The sequence below is a fragment of the Desmodus rotundus genome, chromosome 9, assembly GCF_022682495.2.
Source record: "Desmodus rotundus isolate HL8 chromosome 9, HLdesRot8A.1, whole genome shotgun sequence".
Taxonomy (NCBI): Eukaryota; Metazoa; Chordata; class Mammalia; order Chiroptera; family Phyllostomidae; genus Desmodus; species Desmodus rotundus.
In genome coordinates, this window is record NC_071395.1 from 89902822 (window position 1) to 89922765 (window position 19944).

Consider the following 19944-nt stretch of genomic DNA (forward strand, 5'->3'; position numbering starts at 1 on the left):
CGGGGTGTCCGTAGAAACAAAAACAACTGGGATTCTGATGGAACCGGGGAGAGAGCTACGCAAAGTCAGGAGCTTTGGAAGTGTGTGATGAATGCACAGAACTCCTAAATGTTGCTTTCTAGACACTCGGTTTTAGTATAAGTGGTCTACTCTCTTGGTCCCAACTTCCCATTTATAATACCCGACAACAGAGTGTAGATTTTTTTTTTTTTGTGGCCACGCCCCAAACGACGGAAAACTCGGAGCCGGGGGCCAGGCTACGCAAGCGGAAGCGGAAGCACGTTTGCTGCTTCCATGTGCCAGTCTTAAGGGTGGTGGAAACGGCGCTGGTCGGTGGTGAGTGGTGTGGCGCAAGGTGTGTGACTGCTGCTGAAAGTGGAATCTAGCGCTCCGGGAAAAGACCTCTCAATTTCTACTTTTTCCCTAGTTTGAGTGACACTCCCCGTTCCACCATGGGCAAGAAGGGCAAAGTTGGGAAGAGCCGGCGGGACAAGTTCTATCACTTGGCAAAGGAGACCGGTGAGTCAGGGTTCGCATCTTCCGAGAGCTAGACGAGCGACTTTGTCGAGTTTGCCCCCCTTTCCGAATATTGAGTTTCGCAGAAGGGGTAGTGGGTTGTGAGGCCACCGAAATCCCCCTGGGAAAGCACTTTGTGGACTTTATTATAACTTTACCGACGCCCACAGGTTATCGTTCTCGCTCTGCTTTCAAGTTGATTCAGCTGAATCGCCGCTTTCAATTCCTGCAGAAGACCCGAGCCTTGCTGGACCTGTGTGCTGCGCCAGGGGGATGGTGGGTAACAATCGGCACCCGTCGCCCAGGACGGCGGCTTGCTGGGCTCCATCCGCCCTGGGGTGACTCACAGTTGCATTGGGGAAGAAAGGGGGATACAGTATATCAGCCTCAATTTCTCTGCTCCCCCAAATATACACTGCAGAGAAGAGGTTTGGGACGTGTACGGAAGACATGCTCTGGCCACTGCACTTGTCAGGATTCCTCCTAACAATGGGAGTGACAGATCATATTGCCGAGGGAGGTGAAGGGATAGTCGTGGGTATTTAATCTTTGCTTCTCTTTTATAGGCTGCAGGTGGCTGCCAAGTTTATGCCTGTATCCAGTCTTATTGTGGGTGAGTGACAGGTGGCTACCCCAGGTGCTTTAGGGGTGGCAGTATAAGATACTGTGTTCTAAATTTCCTTTCTTAATGCCTGAGGCAAGTTTTGCAATATGCTGACTTGATTTCTTCCAGGGGTGGATCTGGTTCCAATCAAGCCTCTTCCCAATGTGGTGACGCTCCAAGAGGACATCACAACAGAACGCTGTAGGCAGGTGATAGGAATCTCTCTTTTCCTGTTCCTTTTATCACAAACAACTATTTCTGTGCTGATTCCCATCCAAATCTTCTAAAGGCAAGATTTTTCTTGTTTACCATGCTTTGGGCAGTGCCTGCATGATGTCTGTAAGCCAGAGATATGTTGTGTGACTGTAGCTTTTATTTGCTCAGGAATGTGGTGTATAGAGTGGGAAGAACATGGATTTCGGTGAAATTCTTCCCAGTGAGCTCACTAGTAGACTGTAAGCTGTCTGAAGACAGATGTGTTATTTTTATTTACCATTGTATCCTCTGTGCCACGCACAGTACTTGGCCCTTGATGGGCACTCAGCAAATGCCTGGGTGGACAAATTGCTCAATCAGGGACTCCATTCGAAGGCATACCTGTGTTTCTGCTGCTGTAATCCTTTTCCTTCTTTGTAGGCCTTGAGGAAGGAGCTGAAGACCTGGAAAGTTGATGTTGTGCTCAATGATGGGGCCCCCAACGTGGGGGCTAGCTGGGTCCATGATGCTTATTCACAAGGTGCCTAGGGCATAGGGATGAGGCTGCAGGTGGGCGGGCCATGTCAGGCTGCATACGTCATCAGCTAACTCTCTCTCCCCCCAACAGCCCACTTGACACTGATGGCTCTGCGTTTGGCTTGTGATTTTCTGGCCCGTGGTGGCTGCTTCATCACGAAGGTTTTCCGTTCCCGTGACTATCAACCCCTGCTGTGGATCTTCCAGCAGCTATTCCGCCATGTCCAGGCCACCAAGCCCCAAGCTTCTCGCCATGAATCCGCAGAGATCTTTGTAGTCTGCCAGGGTGGGTGGGCATTGCTTCCTTCCTCCTCTTGTCTACCAGCTACCAAAGCACTTTCTTATATATCGTATCATCTTAGGATTCCTGGCTCCTGACAAGGTTGACAGTAAATTCTTTGACCCCAAATTTGCCTTCAAGGAGGTTGAAGTTCAGGCCAAGACTGTTACTGAGTTGGTGACTAAGAAAAAACCAAAGGTGTGTTTGAGGAGTGTGGCCATCCTCTCAGATCCTGGAACTCTGGGGAGATGGAGCCTGGTGGGTCCTATAGACACCCCAGAAGGGACTGCTCAACCTTCTTTGATTCCCTTTCTAAGGCTGAAGGCTATGCTGAGGGCGACCTTACTCTCTATCATCGTACCTCAGTCACAGACTTCCTCCGAGCCGCCAACCCAGTTGACTTCCTCTCCAAAGCCAGCGAAGTGAGTCCCCAGATTTGAGGAGGGTGTAAGGGAACCCCAGAAACACGGACTGAAATTTCCCCAACCCCCTTCGCTCTTCCCAGATAGTACTAGATGAAGAAGAGTTAGCACAGCATCCAGCTACCACTGAGGACATACGGGTGTGTTGTCAGGACATTAAAGTGCTGGGGCGCAAGGAGCTTAGGTATGCGGTGGGGGTGGTGGTAGATGCCAAACCCCAAACAGCAGGAAAAGGCCTTTGAAGGCCATGTTGTTGGTGTCTGGGAACAGGATGCTGGTCTGCTAGAGGTTTGGGGTGGGGACCTGAGCCCTAGGATTTGTGACACAAATGTGAAACTAGGGTGTGGGCCTAAAATAGGATGGGGCAGGGACATAGGGAGATGTAATGGTATTTGTGGGATAGGTCCTTACTGAACTGGAGAACAAAGCTTCGGCGATATGTGGCAAAGAAGCTGAAAGAGCAAGCAAAGGCACTGGACATCAGGTGAGGGGGCAACTAAATAAAGCAGGGTAGGTGTTGACTGGTGTTGGGGGAAACTGCCTGGAAAATAACCAAACTCCTGAGACTGTGTTGTCAGCCTCAGCTCAGGAGAGGAAGAAGAAGGTGATGAAGAGGAATCAACAGCTGGGAATGTGAGGCAGATCTCTGAGGAGGAGGAAGAGGAACAACTGAACCGGACCCTGGCAGAGATGAAGGCCCAGGAGGTGGCAGAATTAAAGAGGTAATAGTAGCAGGGTAGGAGCTTGGGGAGTGGGAATGGAGGAAGAAAATGAAGGAATAATTGGGATCTTCAGGGCTGGGCAGGTGTAATTCAAACTGTTCCCTCAGGAAGAAAAAGAAGCTGCTGCGTGAGCAGAGAAAGCAGCGGGAGCGTGTGGAGCTGAAGATGGATCTTCCTGGGGTTTCCATCGCAGATGAAGGGGAGACTGGCATGTTCTCCCTGCGCACCATCCGGGGTCACCAGGTGAGGTGGGGTTGGCACAGACTGAGCAGACAGGAAGGTCCATTTGTGTATTTGGAAGGGGGACAGGGATTGAATGTGTCTATTTAAGTATGCTGCGTGATCATCACTATGGTTGCTGTGTCCACCCACAAATACATAATTCTGTGAGGGGAGACTGGGGGAAAAAAATAAGAGCTTCTTGTCTCAAAGGCCTGGAGGGAACACAAACCTAACATGAAGTTAGTGAGATTTGTGAGTGTGATTGATCCAGATTTGTTCTTGCCAGAACTATAATACAAGAATATTATGTGTTTGTATAATACATAATACGTAAGAATAGAGGAACCAAGAGGCACATTTTGCAAGAAGCTAGGTTCCAGCAGATGCAGCCAGGGCACTAGGTTATCAGAACGTGATGGAGGATTTCCTTCAGAGGGGAGCAACATTCCTCAGTTCACTGAGGCCAAGTTAGCATCTTGGTGCACTTGGCCACTGGAAGTGTTTTCTGCTCAATACTGGGGAACTTGCTTAATAAAAGCAGTGTCACAAGCAAAATGAGCTTTTGTGGCTCTTATGTGGGAATGGAAAACCAGGTCATCTCTGTTGTACAGAAGAGCAGAACCACTTACCCATGTTTTGCCTCAGTTCCTTCACCTGTAAAAAATAATAAGTTCAGAACTTATGTCCTAGGGTTAGGGGGAGGAAGAAAAAGATGTGTGTTGCCTGGGCTCCTTTATTCAATGGAAAAAAATTTGTAGATCAATTCTCAGAAGGTGATGAGGTACCTTCTGAGAATAGTTTCTAAAAGAAAAACCAGTGTTTCAGGACATTTTAAGATTTGATGCTGTATAGGCTGTGGGAACTTCTCCATAACCCTATTTCTGCTACCACTGAAGATGAGACAGCTGAGCGGCACAGGCGAGTGATCCAGCCTAGAACGGGGCTGGCCCCGCCACTTTCCTGTCTAAAAGGCCAAGTGTTTGCCACAGCATACTTCCTAATGTTGCTGAGGATAAACTAAGATAATGGATGTAGGAAAAAAGCAGTATGTTCTTTTAAGTACCCTTGCTCTCTTTCTCTGTCAACCTTTAGTTGTTAGAGGAGGTGACACAAGGGGATATGAGTGCTGCAGACACGTTTCTCTCTGATCTGCCAAGAGATGACATCTATGTGTCAGATGTTGAGGATGATGAGGAGGCATCTCTGGATAGTGACCTGGATCCAGAGGAGCTGGCAGGAGTCAGAGGACATCAGAGTCTAAAGGACCAAAAGCGGTTAAGGTGGGGCTGGTGTGCCGGAGGTGCTGCCAGAGGGATTGAGCAGGGCAGGGTTCTCCAGGGCACTGACCCTCCACCCACTTCCCTTGGGTCTACAGTGTACAATTTGCTGAAGCAGAAGATGATAAAGAGGAAGAGGATGAGGAAGAGAATCCACTGCTGGTGCCATTGGAGGAAAAGGCAGTCCTGCAGGAAGAACAAGCCAACCTGTGGTTCTCAAAGGTAAGAGGTGGCTGGGGACCAAGATAGACAGGGGACTGGCATTCCCTGGAGTAGGATGGCTGATTTCCCCTATCACAGGATGGCTTCAGTGGGATAGAGGATGATGCTGATGAGGCTCTGGAGATCAGTCAGGCCCAGCTGTTGTATGAGAGCCGTCGAAAGGGGCAGTCGCAGCCACCACCACCTTCCAGCTTGAAGACTGAGAGCAAACCTTCCCGGTACCAGGACGAGGCCCCTAAGGAGGCAAAGGCTCCATCAGGGGCAGAGGCTTCATCAGGGATGGAGGCTGCCACTGGCGGGGAAGACAGTAATGACAGCTCTGACAGTGACAGCAGCAGTGAGGATGAAGAGAGGTGAGTGGTTGCAGCTGATGGGAGAAGAGATGAGGAAGTAGTGATACTAATCATTTCCCTTAAATTGGAGGTTTTCAACCTTTGCTATAGATTCCGAGAGCTTTAAAAATACTGATGACTCAGCCCTGGCTGGTGTGGCTCAGTGGATTGAGTGCCAGCCAGCGAACCAAAGGGTCGCTGGTTTAGTTCCCAGTGAGGGCACGTGCCTGGGTTGCAGGCCAGGTCCCCAGTGGGGGTTGCATGAGAGGCAACCACACATTGTTTTCTCTTCCTCTCTAAAAGTAAATAAAATCATTAAAAAAAAAAAAAAAACCCACTGATGATTCTGATTGAAGTGGTATGCAGTATAGCCCCTGGCAGGGTTTCTGGAAGTTACCTAGGCAGTCTCAAATAGGAGCCAGGGTTGAGGTGAGGTGGGAGTAGGTGAGTGGTGTGGGGAATGGTAGGGCATTCACGCACGGTCCTCCCCTCTTCCACAGCTTGGAACCACGCCACAGTAAGAAGCGAAGCCGTGGGCCTAAGTCAGATGATGATGGATTTGAAATAGTGCCTATTCAGGACCCAGGTGAGGGTGGGTCTGCACCCAGTGAAATAGGAGGAGTCAGTGGAAGTTTCAGGGTGGGAACTGAGCTTGGACTTTTGTATTCCTCTCTCTAGTGAAACATCAGATACTAGACCCTGAAGGCCTTGCTTTAGGTGCTATTATTGCCTCCTCCAAAAAGGCCAAGAGAGACCTCATAGATAACTCCTTCAACCGGTAAGGGGGCCAGAAAATCATGAGAAGTGGCCCAGGATGAGGTGGGTAAGTGGTGGTTTCTTCTTTAGAAAGCCTCAAGTGGTCATTAGAAGTGTGTTCTCTCCACCTAGGTATACATTTAATGAGGATGAGGGGGAGCTTCCAGAGTGGTTTGTGCAGGAGGAAAAGCAGCATAGGATACGGCAGTTGCCTATTGACAAGAAAGAGGTGGAGCATTACCGGAAACGCTGGCGGGAAATCAATGCACGCCCCATCAAGAAAGTGGCTGAGGCTAAAGCCAGAAAGAAACGGAGGGTACGTGGTGGGTGACATGAGGGGGTTGGGTTAGGCCGGAGTGGGTAAGAAGGTCACCCTGACTGAGGGCCTCACACAGATGTTGAAGAAGCTGGAGCAAACCAAGAAGAAGGCAGAAGCTGTGGTGAACACGGTGGACATCTCAGAACGAGAGAAAGTGGCACAACTTAGAAGGTGATGGAGGGAGGTCACCCACAAAGGTACGAGAGTTTTAAAGAGTGGCAGAAGGAAGCTTCTAACCTGTTTTTCCATTTATAGTCTCTACAAGAAGGCTGGGCTTGGCAAGGAGAAACGCCACGTCACCTATGTTGTAGCCAAAAAAGGCGTGGGCCGCAAAGTGCGCCGGCCAGCTGGAGTCAGAGGTCATTTCAAGGTAGTGGACTCAAGGATGAAGAAAGACCAAAGAGCACTGCAACGGAAGGAGCAGAAGAAAAAAAACAGGCGGAAGTGAGCAGAGCCCCCAGGATCTCTGAGAAGGCAGTGTGCGCACAGGGAAGAGGCATTCTGTGCCATCTGCAGGGGCCTCCTTGGTACCGGCCCTGCCCTTGCTTGCACTGCGGTCACCTGAAAAGACTATGAGGCGGAATACCTAGAACTCTGATGAGCCCGGTGAGGACATGTAACGGCTCCTCTTAAAGCACTGCTGAAACGTCCCGCTGGTGCTGTACCAGACCCCACAAGCCTGCCAAGGTAGAATGTGGGGTATTGGATGAAAAATACCTTTGTTAAATCATAAGAGGAAGTTGCGTGTTGGAGTGGCATTCATTCTAGTCTTACCCCATGTCACCATCCTCTCCCATTATCATTAAATAAAACCATGGTTATAGGGGTCTTTTCTGACAGTTCCTGTTAAAAGCTAACCTTACATGCTGCACTGTTATAAATCATACTTAACATGTACTAATTCCTAAGTAGAAATGACAATCCACAGGTCCCAGTAGTAAAACATTTACTAGAGCAAGCAGAAAGGAATGCACATCTTAAAGAAACCTTCACAAAAATCACAAAATTTGAAGTATGTATATTTCTTTTATAAACAAGATAAAAATGATCAAAATCATTTGAGCAAAAGATTTTTCTACCATTGTGGCAAGTTAAAAAAAAAAAAAAGAAATAGTTAAAAGCTGCTGGGTTTTTGTTTTTTAAATTTAGCAATACTTCAGACCTGGAGCAATTCTGCTTTCAGGGTCATCGTTCCCCCTTCAACAGTAGTGGCTCTAGGTCAGGTCAGCGGCTGCTGCCCATCTCGGGGCCGGATCCAAACCTGGTTGGGGAGCCCGAGAGCACTGACTCCACTTAGGAATCAGACACCTCCAGTCCCTGCAAATGTCTGGAAGCGCCAAGGTGCTTTCCAAACATCCCTAATACCTCAAAGGACTGCGTTTGCAGAAGCCAACTCCTAAAGCAACTGCCTGGCCACATAGCTACGAAAAAGAATTTTCCTTACAGATGTTTGTAAGATGACAGTAAAAAATATACACTACACATAATAACATAATACAAACCTAGAGTGAGCTTGGTACCCTATAAGGCCCTCCCAAAGTATCCTCACCTGGCCCTCCCAAACCCAGAGCCAAAAAGCAGCTTCCCAGCTCTCGTTGCTCCTAAGGACCAAAGCAGCTTCCCAAAAAATTAATCTGAAAAACAATCCAGATGAAGGGGTTACGTCTCCAAGCGCCAGCTATCCACTAAGGGCAGAGGGCCTTTACATCTCAGGCCCCAACCCAGCCCTGAGACACCTAGTTACCAAAAATCTTTCTAAAAATAAAATTAAAGGATTTCACACTTCAGCACATACCATCTAACTGTCCCATCGACTTTTCTTGCGCTTGGGAGGCTCAGGGACAGCAAAACCATCAGCTGTCTTATCTGTCTTGCTATCCATCTTGTCCGTCTTACTGTCCACTTTGGGGTCCACCTTGCTCTCGCGGTTACAACCTTCTTTCCTGTTTTCACCATTCCGGCCATCATTTGCACTTCGACTCTCCCCATGTCGGCTTCCACCTCCTCCATGTTTGTTCTCCCCATGACGATGGCTGTCGGCATGCCGGCTACTGCTTTCTGGATAGCGGTATCCATCTCCATAGCGACCACCATCTCCATGATGCGGGCTATCGCCATGCTTGCCACTGCCACTCTCTCCATGGCTATGACGGCTGCCACCCCGGTTCTCAGTGTATCTCTCTCTCTTCCCATTGCTACCCCCAATCCCTTCTCGGCTGTTACTCCCTGTGTTGTTGACTCCCTGGGTTCCGGTAGTGGGGTAGGTCACTGGGGCACTGCTGAGGTTCCCAGTATTGCCAAAGCCTGGGATGCCCTTGGTGGCACTGGCAGTGGGGCTGTCAGGACTGCTAATGCCCTGCTGGGCTGAATTAGTTGGAACAGAATTCAAGCTCCCTGCACTTGTCCATCCACTTGCCCCAGCAGCAGAACTTCCAGCCTTCTGGTTGCTTAAGCTGGCAGCAACGAAGTGACTCTTGTACTGTGACTAAAAGAGAATGAAAATAGGTTAAGATGGTGAGTTCAAGAAACTTGACTATATAAGCCTGGCACTGATCAAGTATACAGAAACTTGGGTGTCCATAAACAAGATACTATCCATGGTATCTCGGCACTTCAGCATCCCGATGGCCCCGCAATCCTGTGGTTTCTGTGCTCCTCTATTAGTGAAGAAAGAATAAATCCTGGGACCTAACAAAGATACTGGTCTGGAAATGGATAAAATGTGCAAATTAAGGCCAGCTAGCAAACTGGAGGGTAAGTGTAGAAGAAAGGTTCAGAGTTCACAAGATACACAGAATGAAACTTGTCTTAGCTAAAAAGGCAATCACTGACAGCCAGCTGACAACAGCCCTGGAGGTAGGCCACACGGCAGGCTGCTGGGGCAGGGAGGGGCCAGCGAGCCTGCTACAGCACAACAGTCCGGGGCTCTGGGTGTGCCTGAAGTAGATGACCAGCATGAGGGGTTTCTGCAACCTCTGCACCTGCATCTCTAGGTCAGCTACAGTTAAGTTTACATTCAAATGAAAAGCAGTAAGAAGGCCCTAAATCCAGCATTGAGCCTACAAGCCCAGCTATTTCTTAAGACTAGGCCCCCTTGTGACTGACCGAGGTTTGGGGTTTTTTTCCAAGACTATTTTTAGAGAGAGGGAAGGGAGGGAGGGTGAAAGAAAGGGAAACACTGATGTGTGACAGATACATCAAGAGAAACACCAACGAGTTTCCTTTCACGTGCCCCTAACTGGGGACCTGGTCCACAACCCAGGCACAACTCTGACTGGGAATGGAATCAGCGACCTTTCAGTTTGTGGGACAACACCCAACCCACCGAACCACACCAGTCAGAGGGAGACTGCCCAGGAGTTACTGCTGAAAGCTCTTTTAGTTAAATGCTTGTCTCAGACCTGGAAAGCTGCTTTCATCGCCGTCAGCCGATCTCCCATGGCTCCTGTGGAGGGCTTGTAGGCCTCATAGTTGCTCATTACATTGTTGTTATTCCCTCGGTCCTAAAAAAATAAAAGGCACCCATAAAGATGGACGAAAAGTAGGAAAGCCCCCTCACTACATACAGAAAGCTAGAGTGGGAATGGGGCTGGGATATTTTTAGAAAGTTACTTATGGTTTGTGAGAAAAGGTGCTGAAATGAAGAATCATTTTAAAATGCTATGCTTTTCAATTCAGTACTTCTATTTCTGGGAACTAACCCTGATAAGCAGAAACGAGGTCAGATAACACCCAAAGCTGATTATGTAGTAGTACTTACACAGGCAAACATGACATGTTTACGTAATTATATGAACATTATAGTAAAGATGAAAAGGCCACAAGGCAGTAGAGCACGTGCACGATTGTTCGGGCTTTGAACCCAGACCCTCGGGTCTGACTCGGCTTCAGTGACCAGTGTGGAACCCGATGCCTCAGTTTTACTGTCTGTACTTTCTCCCTGAGTGGTCGAGAAGACTGAGGCAACATGGTGCCTGCTTGGAATGGCCCGGGGACAGATAAGTGCCTGATACGAGCTATTGCTATATCATCTGCAGCATCCGCATCATCATCAATGTCATGTGGGAACAGATTATTTATCAAAGACACCAACTATATTAACTATAATGCTCCAGAAATGTAGACTTGAGTTAGGAATCAAGAGTAACAGGAAATAGGCAGTTAAGACAGACAGTCAGGGGGAAGCTCTTGTTACATGGTCTGTGAGAAAAGCTCTTTCACGTCTCTGATGAAATTGCCCAGTTTAATTTAGTTTAAAGATATTGCTAGAGTTTACAGTGACCCTTTGGCAATGTCTTTCCAACAGCAGCCTCTAGGCCAGTCCTGGTAACTGGCCACTAGGCCCGGCCTCCAGAGTTTCTAGTTCACCAGGTCTGCAGAGGGTTCATCTGCATAAATGTTCACCTGCGGCTAGTCCAGGATCCACAATTTGAGAACCGCTAACCTAGACTGATTTCCTAAGCATGTCTAGTCAGCCAAGTACACATAGGTGCTTCTTCAACAGAAAGTCACAACACTAGAAACTAGCATTAAGATGGACTTAAACCAGCAGATTAAACAGAAGCTCCCTTCTAGACAATTCTAACCTTACTGGGAGTTTCTCAGATAATAGTCCTAGCATCCCCCAGGACTCGGGACCACCTTACGGGCACTACTGTAGTGTGGACTCACCGTGTTTTCTGAGCCCAGGCCAGGCCGCTCCCTGTAGCCCAGGCCTCCTCCACCAATATTCAGCTTCTTGCCTTTCCCTCCTTTGAAGCGGGATTTTCGAAACCAGGCATTCTGCATTAAACACAATTCAAGGTGAAGCCAGGGTATGGAGAGGGGTCCAGAGGAAAAGAAAACTAAGTGGAAGAGAGAAGAATGTTTTGCTTAATCTTTAGCCAATGTATTTATGGCAAGGAAGAACTGCTTACAAGAACCACAGATTTAATCTTTTTGGTTGTTTAATGCACCAGTTTATCAGGAGGTTTAGATCCTTATCTAAGGCTTCCTTTACTGCTCTTTCCCCCAGGCCTCCAGGAAGGGAAGTGATTAGTTATTCTGGCCACTTCTATCTTCCTTGAGGAAAATGCATTTATTTTCTATTTTTCAAAAAACCTGTATGTACCACTGGACATAAAAATTCACAGTTTTTAAAGAATTAGTGGGTTCAGAAGTAAAGGAAAAAAAAATATGTGAAATAAGGTTTTTAGAATTCAGTCTAGGGGCAGAGGCCCAAGACTGGTAGACACATAAAAAAATAAAACAAAATTTTATTTACCCATAGAGCCTAAAAGTTTTCACTGAACTTGGTCGCTGCCAGAACACTACGAAATCAGATTTATTCACATTCTCTTCAGAATGCGAACCTCTCTGGAGGAGGCAAGTACTTTATCTGACAACCACACAGGACAAAGTTCTCTAGAGGCAGGGCAGGCTCGGAGAGGGGCTGATGAGAGAAGCTGATCAGTCTCAGAGCCCAGGAACCCCGAGGCACAAAAAGAGGTGAGAAAAATGCCAAAGACAAAACGTACCTTGTTCAAAATTTCAGTTCAGGACTGGCTCTCTACACGCACGAAAGGGAAGGAAACACCATTCTACTCTTATGCAATGCAAGTCCTTTACTCCCAGGACCTGAAGCATGAGCAGGAGCACACGACAACTGCATTGTAGGTAACAGTGCCGTGGGCTAGCCTATCTGAAAACACCTAAGTCACCGCTATGAAAACGTGGATCTCAAGCACATTTATAATTTGGGGACTGCGTGTATTAACATGACTCAAGGCTTAATTTGGTAGGAAGCACCACTCAGTTTTGGATTGGTAATCAGTGGGTCCAAATCTGAGATCTAAGTCTATGAGGAAGAGTTAAATATATCATTTTTTTAAGACATCACATATTTTTAGCCTCCCAAAGACTGGAAGCAACAGAAGCCATCTTTGAGATCAGACTTACTCACAAGTGCACTATGGGGCAAATAGGTAGAAATTTCAGAGAAACAGATTTTTAGCACAAAGGAAGGAATAGTTTTTCAACATAGATGCTGCTGAAAGGAGAGGATGAGCAGACAGACCAGATGAATTTTAATGTCCTACCATACAGTCAGTACCTCATAAGCACCGTCTTCCCTACCCTCACCCGCTTTCTGGACATGTTCCTAGGTTATCTGCCTCAGGCTTGTTGAGTTTTTTTCACTTAGTTTTACAACTCGGAGCTTGTGAAGTGTGCCCAGGCCCTCACCTGCATCGCCAGATCTAGGAGTTCCTTGGAAACATGTTGATTGGCTCCTTCCAAATTCCGGACAAGGTCACCAGCAAAATTGCTGTCCTTGGGGGTCAACAAGGTGTAGGCCACACCCTTCTCACCCGCTCGTCCTGTGCGGCCAATCCTGTGAGTATGGGTATCAATGTCTCGTGCCACATCATAGTTAATGACAGTCTTAATTGAAGGAATGTCCAGACCACGAGCTGAAATTAAAAAACAAAACACAAAAAAAACCCACCAACAAATTCTTTTATTCACTTTCAGGAGTCAAAAGACCAAAGTAAACCAGAATGCTAAACCTCTAAGAACTCACATTTATCTTACCTAGGCAAAGTGCATGGTTTGCTGACCTGAGGTACAAGTAATAAGTTACCCATCTAGAACAAATGCCACTATTATAGATTCTATGATGCTGGGCCACCGATTTTAAGGGACATACATCTTGTGCCATCAATAACCTGCCACGGCCCCTCTCTTGTGGAATATATAAGAAATTTAAAACCAGCATCAAAGGTGCCCGAAGCTAAGAAAGTAACCTCTTTCTGGTTGTGATCAGTGTGCCCTGAATTGTTGCTCCATGGAGCCTGGCCAGCAGGGTGCCCTCAATCAGCTTGGCCTAATACTGTAGGTCTTATATAGCAAGACTGAGCACCCGGACAGCACAGGAATCCAAGGTTATTGGGGAAACTCATACTCTACCTGCAACATCTGTGGCCACCAGGATGGGGATGTCCTTTTTCTTAAAGTCTGAAATGACCTTGTTTCTTTCACTCTGGTCCATGTCCCCATGAAGCAGCCCCAGATTATGGCCCTCCTGTTTAAGGTTATTGGCTAGCTCCTCAGCATTGGCTTTTTTAGTAACAAACAGAAGGACACTCCCTGAAGAAGTAAATTCCACCAGACGCCGGGTAAGCCAGTTCCATTTACTAGGCCCAGAATGGAGAATCTCCACAATCTGTGTCACATCTTCATTTGCCTGAGAAAGAAGAAACAAAATAGACGATGGTGACCTTTGTGCCACAGGGCACCTGAACAAGGACCAGGTATCACATATTCTACTTATACCTAGAAAAACCGTGAACAATCCCTTTCTCTGGGGCGTTCCTTCAGCAAGTCAAGTGTAGCTCAAAACTTAGGTCCCTTCTCAAATCACTCTGCTCTCCACCTCCCGAGGCGTATGTGTACCAACTCATCTGTTAGCTGCGATACATTTTTATATGCTATTCAGATTATTCTTAATAAATTAGGAAGTCATTAGGAAACTGTTATCTCGCCCTTTATTATTCTCATCAGATCATTTTTGATGCCATGTCTGCTTATAAAATAGATGTTTATTCTGAATATAAATGTGGCTTAATAAAACTGCTTCATACATACTCTGCCAGGACAGACATGACTGGCTATGGATTGCACCCTATCCCTCACGGTTCCTAGTACAATTCAGACACATACAGAAGGCACACAAAAATGAAAAATAATTGACAATAAATTCACAACTATCAACAACCAAACCTAAAAAACTAAGCAGACAACTAGAACAGGAACAGAATCACAGAAATGGAGATCACATGAAGGGTTTTCAGTGGAAAGGGGGATGGGGAGAATGGGGGGAAAAGATACACGGAATAAAAGCGTCAATAGTAGATACAAAATAAGACAGGGGGAGGTTAATAGTATAGGAAATGGAGAAGCCAAAGAACATATATGTATGACCCATGGACATGAACTAAGGGAGGAGGAATGTTAAGAGGGATAGGGGGCGCAGGGTGGAGGGGGACAGAGGGGAGGAAAAAAATGGGACAACTGTAATAATATAATCAATAAAATATACTTAAAAAGAAGAAAAGCAAAATGAAAAGCAAAATGCTAACTGCACAGAACTTCAATAAACATGGCAAAAAACTTAAGGAATTCTCAAGGCAATCTTAATTGAATTTCAAATCTCAATTCAGAGAAATTTTCCACACAGGGAAATCTACGTAAGTAAGGAAAAAACCCTTAACTTATTTTTACCAGGCCTTTCAGGTCCCCGTCCCCCCCCCATGCTGTGCAGACCTCCTCCCACCATTATTTCAAATGTTACTTCTATCCTAACTGACTGGTCGTCTTCTAGGCAAAGCTTGCTTCCCACCTCCCAAAGTTTTTAAATTTATTATGGAGGGAGATGAAGAAGGGTATGGGGGACAAATGATGATGGACCGAGACTTGACTTGGGATGGTGAAGACACAATACAACGTACAGACGATGTGCAGCAGAACTGTGCACCTAAAACCTGTATAATTTTGTTAACCAGTGTGACCCCAATAAATTCAGATAAAACATTATTATGGAAGAATTCTAAATATTCAAAAAATGTGAAATTAACATAATCAACTCCCATGTGTCCATCACCAAGTTTCAACAATTATTTACCTCAATTTTTTTCATCTACCCTCCTTCTTGTGATTTTTAAAGCAAGTTTGAAACATGCTGCCTCATCCATAAATATGTAACATTTTCTTCTCAGTAGTGAGAAATTAGTTCCATGTCTCCATAACATGAGAAATAACCCTTTGGGGTCCCGTCCAGCCCTGCTTAGGGTTACCTCTCCAATATCCCCCTGCACCACTCGAATAGGGTCGATCAGGATGTCTCTGGCCAGTTTTTCAATCTTTTTCCGAAAAGTTGCACTGAATAGGAGAGCTACAAAGTAAAGCAAATTCTGTTAAACAGTATGACTTCCTTTTTGAATAACCATTTCATTTCCTCTAAAACATATCTTTTAAATATTCAGTTTTTAAAGATAAACCTACCCGAACTTTAGTTTCAAACAATGATTTACAAAGGAAAAAAAGACTTGTTCCTACTCTGTTTTCACACTTGTCGGTTAAGACGGGTTGCTGTCAGATTATTCGGGAAAAGGCTCTTGACCTCACATCAGTGGAACTGCACTGTGCGTCGCCTCTATCCACCAACAAAGCTATGAATTGGGGGAAGTCACTTAGTTCTCATCAGCTATAAAACTGAGTGACTTGGGCCTGATGACCTCTAAGGTCCCGTGCAGCTAAGATAAACTCTCATGATCTCACTCTTTATCGTTCCCATCAGATCACTTTTAAAGCCAGGACTGATTATAAAATAGAAAGAAGTTTGTTCTGAGTATAAACGTAGTTTAAAAAACCACTTCATACATACTCTGTCTGTCAGGACGGACATGACTGGCTATGGATCGCACCTGGTACTCTGGAAGAAGCAGAACAGTAAAATTAATGTTATGACTCTGTAACACAGTTTGGAGTATCTGGAAAAGTCATTTTACTAAGTCTTTATATGAGAGGTTATAAGAATTAAGAAAATTTTGAAACTCCTAGACCTTTCATTCAGAATAAAATTCTGCAACATCTGCCCTCCCCTCAGCTGGGTTAAGCCCCGTGGTATTCCAATCAATACAGATAATTCAAAAAGTGAAGGAGGACAGGAAAGCAAAGGGCCTTGAATGATATCACATCCACCTACCTGAGAACATAGACCTTGACCTCCACAACCAAAGGCATATGAATAAAAATAAAGCATGGAGAAAATATTCCCCCTTTTACAAAGATACTTCCAAATAGCCTCAACTCAATTAATACCTAAGACTTTTCCTGAGAAAATACCTAAATACAATTAATGTTTCAGCCCTATCCAGTCTAACCCTACCAGTAGTATTTTTAGCTTTTCTCATGCAGAATCCCCACCCCCACCCAAGTCCAGACCCAACTAGTATCATAAGGTAGGGGACAGGAGAAACTGGTATTCAAAGCATACCAAATCCCATGTCAAACATTCGATCTGCTTCATCAAACACAAGGTAAGAGACTCTTTGAAGATTGGTAGCTTTCTTCTTTACATGATCAATCAGTCGGCCCTACAAGATCCAGAAAATGAATACTCAGTGTAATTAAAGGTATTTACAAAAACTTGCTAGAGCTGTGCTCCTGGCAAAAGTATTAATACTCCAGTCTTAGACCGTAAGACCCTAGTCGGACAGCCTTGGACTTCCTGCACTACAAAGCCTAAAAGAACAGAAAATTTGAGAACTGTTAGATTCTTCCTTTACATTGTGATTTAAATTGTGGGGAAATAGCCAGAACTACTTTTGCGAGGCATGATGACCTAATTTCAAACCTTACTGGTGGGCTTAGTTTACACTACACTCTTCTAGGTAGTTTAACCGTCCTCTGAATGTCTTTCTGATTCTAGATGCTCTCCAGTGACCTCAAATCCATTTTCTTTCTTTCTTTTTTTAAAGATTTTATTTATTTTTAGAGAGAGGGGAAGGGACGAAGAAAGAGAGGGACAGAAACACAATGTGAGAAACACTGACCAGCTGCTTCTCATACTCGCTCCACCCAGGGGCTAAACCTGCAACTTAGGGATGCGCCGTAACAGTGGATTAAGCCAGAGACATTTTTCTTTGCAGGACAAGGCCCAGCCAACTGAGCCATTCAGGTCAGGGCCTGCATCTTCTAGGGGAGTGTAAGAAATACTATTTGAAAGAAAGGGAAATATGTACCTATTAACACATATATACTTCAGAGAATCTTACTGCACTGCTATTTTAGTCGACTAATCAAAACTAAACCAAAGCAGAGTATTCTCAACCCCTGCTCTACCACATTTTAGGGAAAATTCCCTCCAACAACGAAATATTTTCCCATACCAAGAGAGGCTGAGAAGCCATTTAAACCCAAGACATACTTACTGGGGTACACACAACGATCTCTGCCCCTTCCTGAAGGGCCTTGGCCTGCTCCCACATGCTCCCTCCACCATACACAGCCACCGATCGAAGATTATATGCTTTCCCAAACCGCTTACATTCTGCATGGATCTACAAAATTGTTGACACAGTGACATATGAACAAACTTTGACACCAACAAAAACCTCTGTCACAACCCCAACAGGAGTGCTAAGAAACACTCAGAATGCATTGTCACAGAAAATAAAAAGCTAGAAAATACTTTAAAATCAGTTTTATTCATAAAGTAAGTAAATAGGTTATCATTACCATGTCTCAACAGGCTATCTAAAGTCTTATTATTCATTCTCCGCTTCTCTTCCTGGCCCTCTCACGGCCCTTCTACCAAGGAAAACAACTTATCCAGGAGAACACAGGGAGCACACAATACAAACAATTTTCCTCTGTCAGATTTTTCCTCTTAAAACAGTAGTATTTTAAGGAAAAGTGTGTATTTAGTTATACAGTAAATATGTAACAATATTTTCCAAAAGTTTCCTGGTAGCAAAACAATATGAATTACTCAATACCACTGAACTATACACTTACAAATGGTTAAAACAGGAAATTTTATGTGTATTTCACTACAATTAAAAAAGACGTTTCCTGGTAATTCTACTCACTTGACTGGTTAGTCCCTTGCTAGTTCACATATGAAAGGAGGCATTCCACAAAAGGCACACACCTGTTGGCAAAGCTCCCTAGTAGGACACACAATCACTGCAATTGGTCCGTCACCTGGTTCCAGCTCCTTCTGGTCCATTATATGAATCAGCATGGGCCAGATAAAGGCTGCGGTTTTTCCACTGCCTGTTTTGGCAATACCAATCATGTCTCTTCCACTTAATGCCACAGGCACACCCTATTTGAGAAAAAATAAAGTATATCTACTCTCAACTTTTATTCTAAAGGTGTCCTGAAGGAAATCCTGGGAAAGGGGTAAATGACTATTAATGACGCTTATTTCCACTGGAAAATACCCAGGGCTAGGCACACGGACTACAAAATAACAAAAAACACCTGGCATTCCCCTCAACTTCTTGGTTTGTAAGGAACAGTATCATTCTGCTCATGTGGATCAACCAGGATTTACAAAGTGTGAATGACTCCATTTTACTTAAAATATAGTGATAAAAAAATTATAATTTATAATATAAGTAGATTGCTAAAATTTAAAAATCTTATCCCCTTAACAAGGTATAGACTACCTCATCCATATCCAGAAAATTCTCATTTTCTGTGTAGGAATGAATAAATCTCATAAATAAATGTGAAACAGCAGCTATTACTTTCATGGACAAAGTACTCCTAGTTACTGAGAGTGCTAAATCTGTTCACACGCAAAATATTTTTTACTTAGTTTAGGCCTAATGAAGCATTTTCTTCAGATTATATTTTCAAGACATTTATCAGATACAAAACATTTCCCAGCCCCTTTAGCAACTTTTTAGAATGGTAAAAAATTTACTTTGATCTTTAATTTCTGAGGTTTCAAAAATACTCATGTATGTCTCCCCACCCCCACCCCCCCTTATTTAAAGCAAAAGTTGAAGACTAGGCCAGACAGGGAATATATGAACACATTCTATCCATGTCAACACAGTTCTGCACTAACTCGTGTTTTATCAATTTGACTTGTTTATGAAATAAATATAGCCACTGACTATCATTCTACTTCATTTCTCTTTCATTATGTTCTGTTCTACTTACCTGGCACTGTATTGGAGTGGGCTGTGTGTATTCAGATTTCCGAATCTGGTGCATAAGTTGTTCATCAAACCCAAAATGAGCAAAACTACTTCCTGGTCTAGGAGGTGCAGCACCAGAGACCTGGAGATAAAGACAACTTCCAGGAATGACTTGTACTTCAAAATCAACAGCACTGGAAGTTCAAAATTATTTACCAGTATCTAGCATTTAGCTTGAGTATAAAGTGAAAATGTAAGCCTATAGCCAAAAGCATAGGCTGTTTGAAAAGGTGCCTAGACATCTCTTTAATCAAAATTAACTTTCTATAAGGAATTTAAAAAGACGTTCTATGAATTGGGAAAAGTCATTAATTTTTGAAATCATTTTGTATCACTATTAGCCAGATGGTAGAAAAAAACAAAATTTACTCTTGAAATACAGAGTGCAAATGAGCTGTAAATATGCCATGTCTATACCCACTGGCTATAAAGCTATTTTCTACCACCTCCATTTTCAGTCATGTCCAAGGAGTTAATGTCCCACTTAGTGATGGTCCAGCCACTGGCAAGCATTGTTCCAACTGTACCCAGGTGAACAATGAGGCTTATAACCTCCACATTGATTCCAACAGTGGTAACCTTTCAATGTTTCCTCTAGTGATGCTACTTCTAATCAGGATTTCATGTAAAAGGCATTTTTATGGGGGAAGGGAGACTTTTGGAACAAACGAACACACACGCACCCCCCCCCCCAAGAAAACAGAAGTTCAAACGTCACATAGCAAATGGTAAGGCATAGGCCAGAAAGCTGTCTATACCAGAGTAGCTATCGCCATAGCATCTAC

General features: G+C 44.8%; 2 protein-coding genes across 10 annotated transcripts in view; one reads left to right on the forward strand and one right to left on the reverse strand.

Annotated features, from left to right (window-relative positions):
• The first annotated feature begins 44 nt into the window (after positions 1 to 44).
• FTSJ3 (FtsJ RNA 2'-O-methyltransferase 3) lies at positions 45 to 7340 on the forward strand. Of its 3 annotated transcripts, none has more exons than XM_024573048.4 (21): positions 45 to 80; positions 428 to 519; positions 687 to 792; positions 1083 to 1129; positions 1250 to 1329; positions 1757 to 1856; positions 1944 to 2138; positions 2215 to 2330; positions 2450 to 2554; positions 2638 to 2738; positions 2958 to 3038; positions 3133 to 3276; positions 3384 to 3519; positions 4591 to 4778; positions 4874 to 4997; positions 5076 to 5350; positions 5830 to 5915; positions 6008 to 6107; positions 6218 to 6401; positions 6481 to 6575; positions 6660 to 7340. In XM_024573048.4, exons 2-21 carry the CDS (start codon positions 453 to 455, stop codon positions 6850 to 6852), a joined length of 2523 nt encoding a protein of 840 aa, XP_024428816.2. In that variant the 5' UTR covers positions 45 to 80; positions 428 to 452; the 3' UTR covers positions 6853 to 7340. The 3 variants fall into 3 exon arrangements, with proteins under 3 accessions (XP_024428816.2, XP_024428815.2, XP_045038048.2); XM_024573047.4 differs by lacking the exon at positions 45 to 80 and adding an exon at positions 208 to 336; XM_045182113.3 differs by lacking the exon at positions 45 to 80 and adding an exon at positions 302 to 355.
• The window catches only part of DDX42 (DEAD-box helicase 42), a 32183-nt gene continuing 19572 nt past the window's right edge, over positions 7334 to 19944 (reverse strand). For all 7 annotated transcript variants that reach the window (XM_024573045.4, XM_024573046.4, XM_024573044.3 and 4 more), the window contains 11 exons: positions 19122 to 19241; positions 18097 to 18273; positions 17375 to 17503; positions 16438 to 16537; positions 15826 to 15873; positions 15236 to 15333; positions 13350 to 13626; positions 12627 to 12853; positions 11076 to 11186; positions 9806 to 9907; positions 7334 to 8889 (listed from right to left, as the gene is read on the reverse strand). In XM_024573045.4, the coding sequence (XP_024428813.1) occupies positions 8203 to 8889; positions 9806 to 9907; positions 11076 to 11186; positions 12627 to 12853; positions 13350 to 13626; positions 15236 to 15333; positions 15826 to 15873; positions 16438 to 16537; positions 17375 to 17503; positions 18097 to 18273; positions 19122 to 19241 (2076 nt within the window). In that variant the 3' untranslated portion in view covers positions 7334 to 8202. The remainder of the gene's footprint in view (positions 8890 to 9805; positions 9908 to 11075; positions 11187 to 12626; positions 12854 to 13349; positions 13627 to 15235; positions 15334 to 15825; positions 15874 to 16437; positions 16538 to 17374; positions 17504 to 18096; positions 18274 to 19121; positions 19242 to 19944) is intronic.

Excerpts from the sequence above, each read along its gene's own strand:
- FTSJ3 (XM_024573048.4), top strand. The coding sequence starts at position 453 with ATGGGCAAGAAGGGCAAAGTTGGGAAGAGCCGGCGGGACAAGTTCTAT. Across the intron at positions 1,857-1,943 it reads CCATGATGCTTATTCACAAG|CCCACTTGACACTGATGGCT; the intron begins GTGCCTAGGGCA and ends TCCCCCCAACAG. Across the intron at positions 3,520-4,590 it reads GCACCATCCGGGGTCACCAG|TTGTTAGAGGAGGTGACACA; the intron begins GTGAGGTGGGGT and ends GTCAACCTTTAG.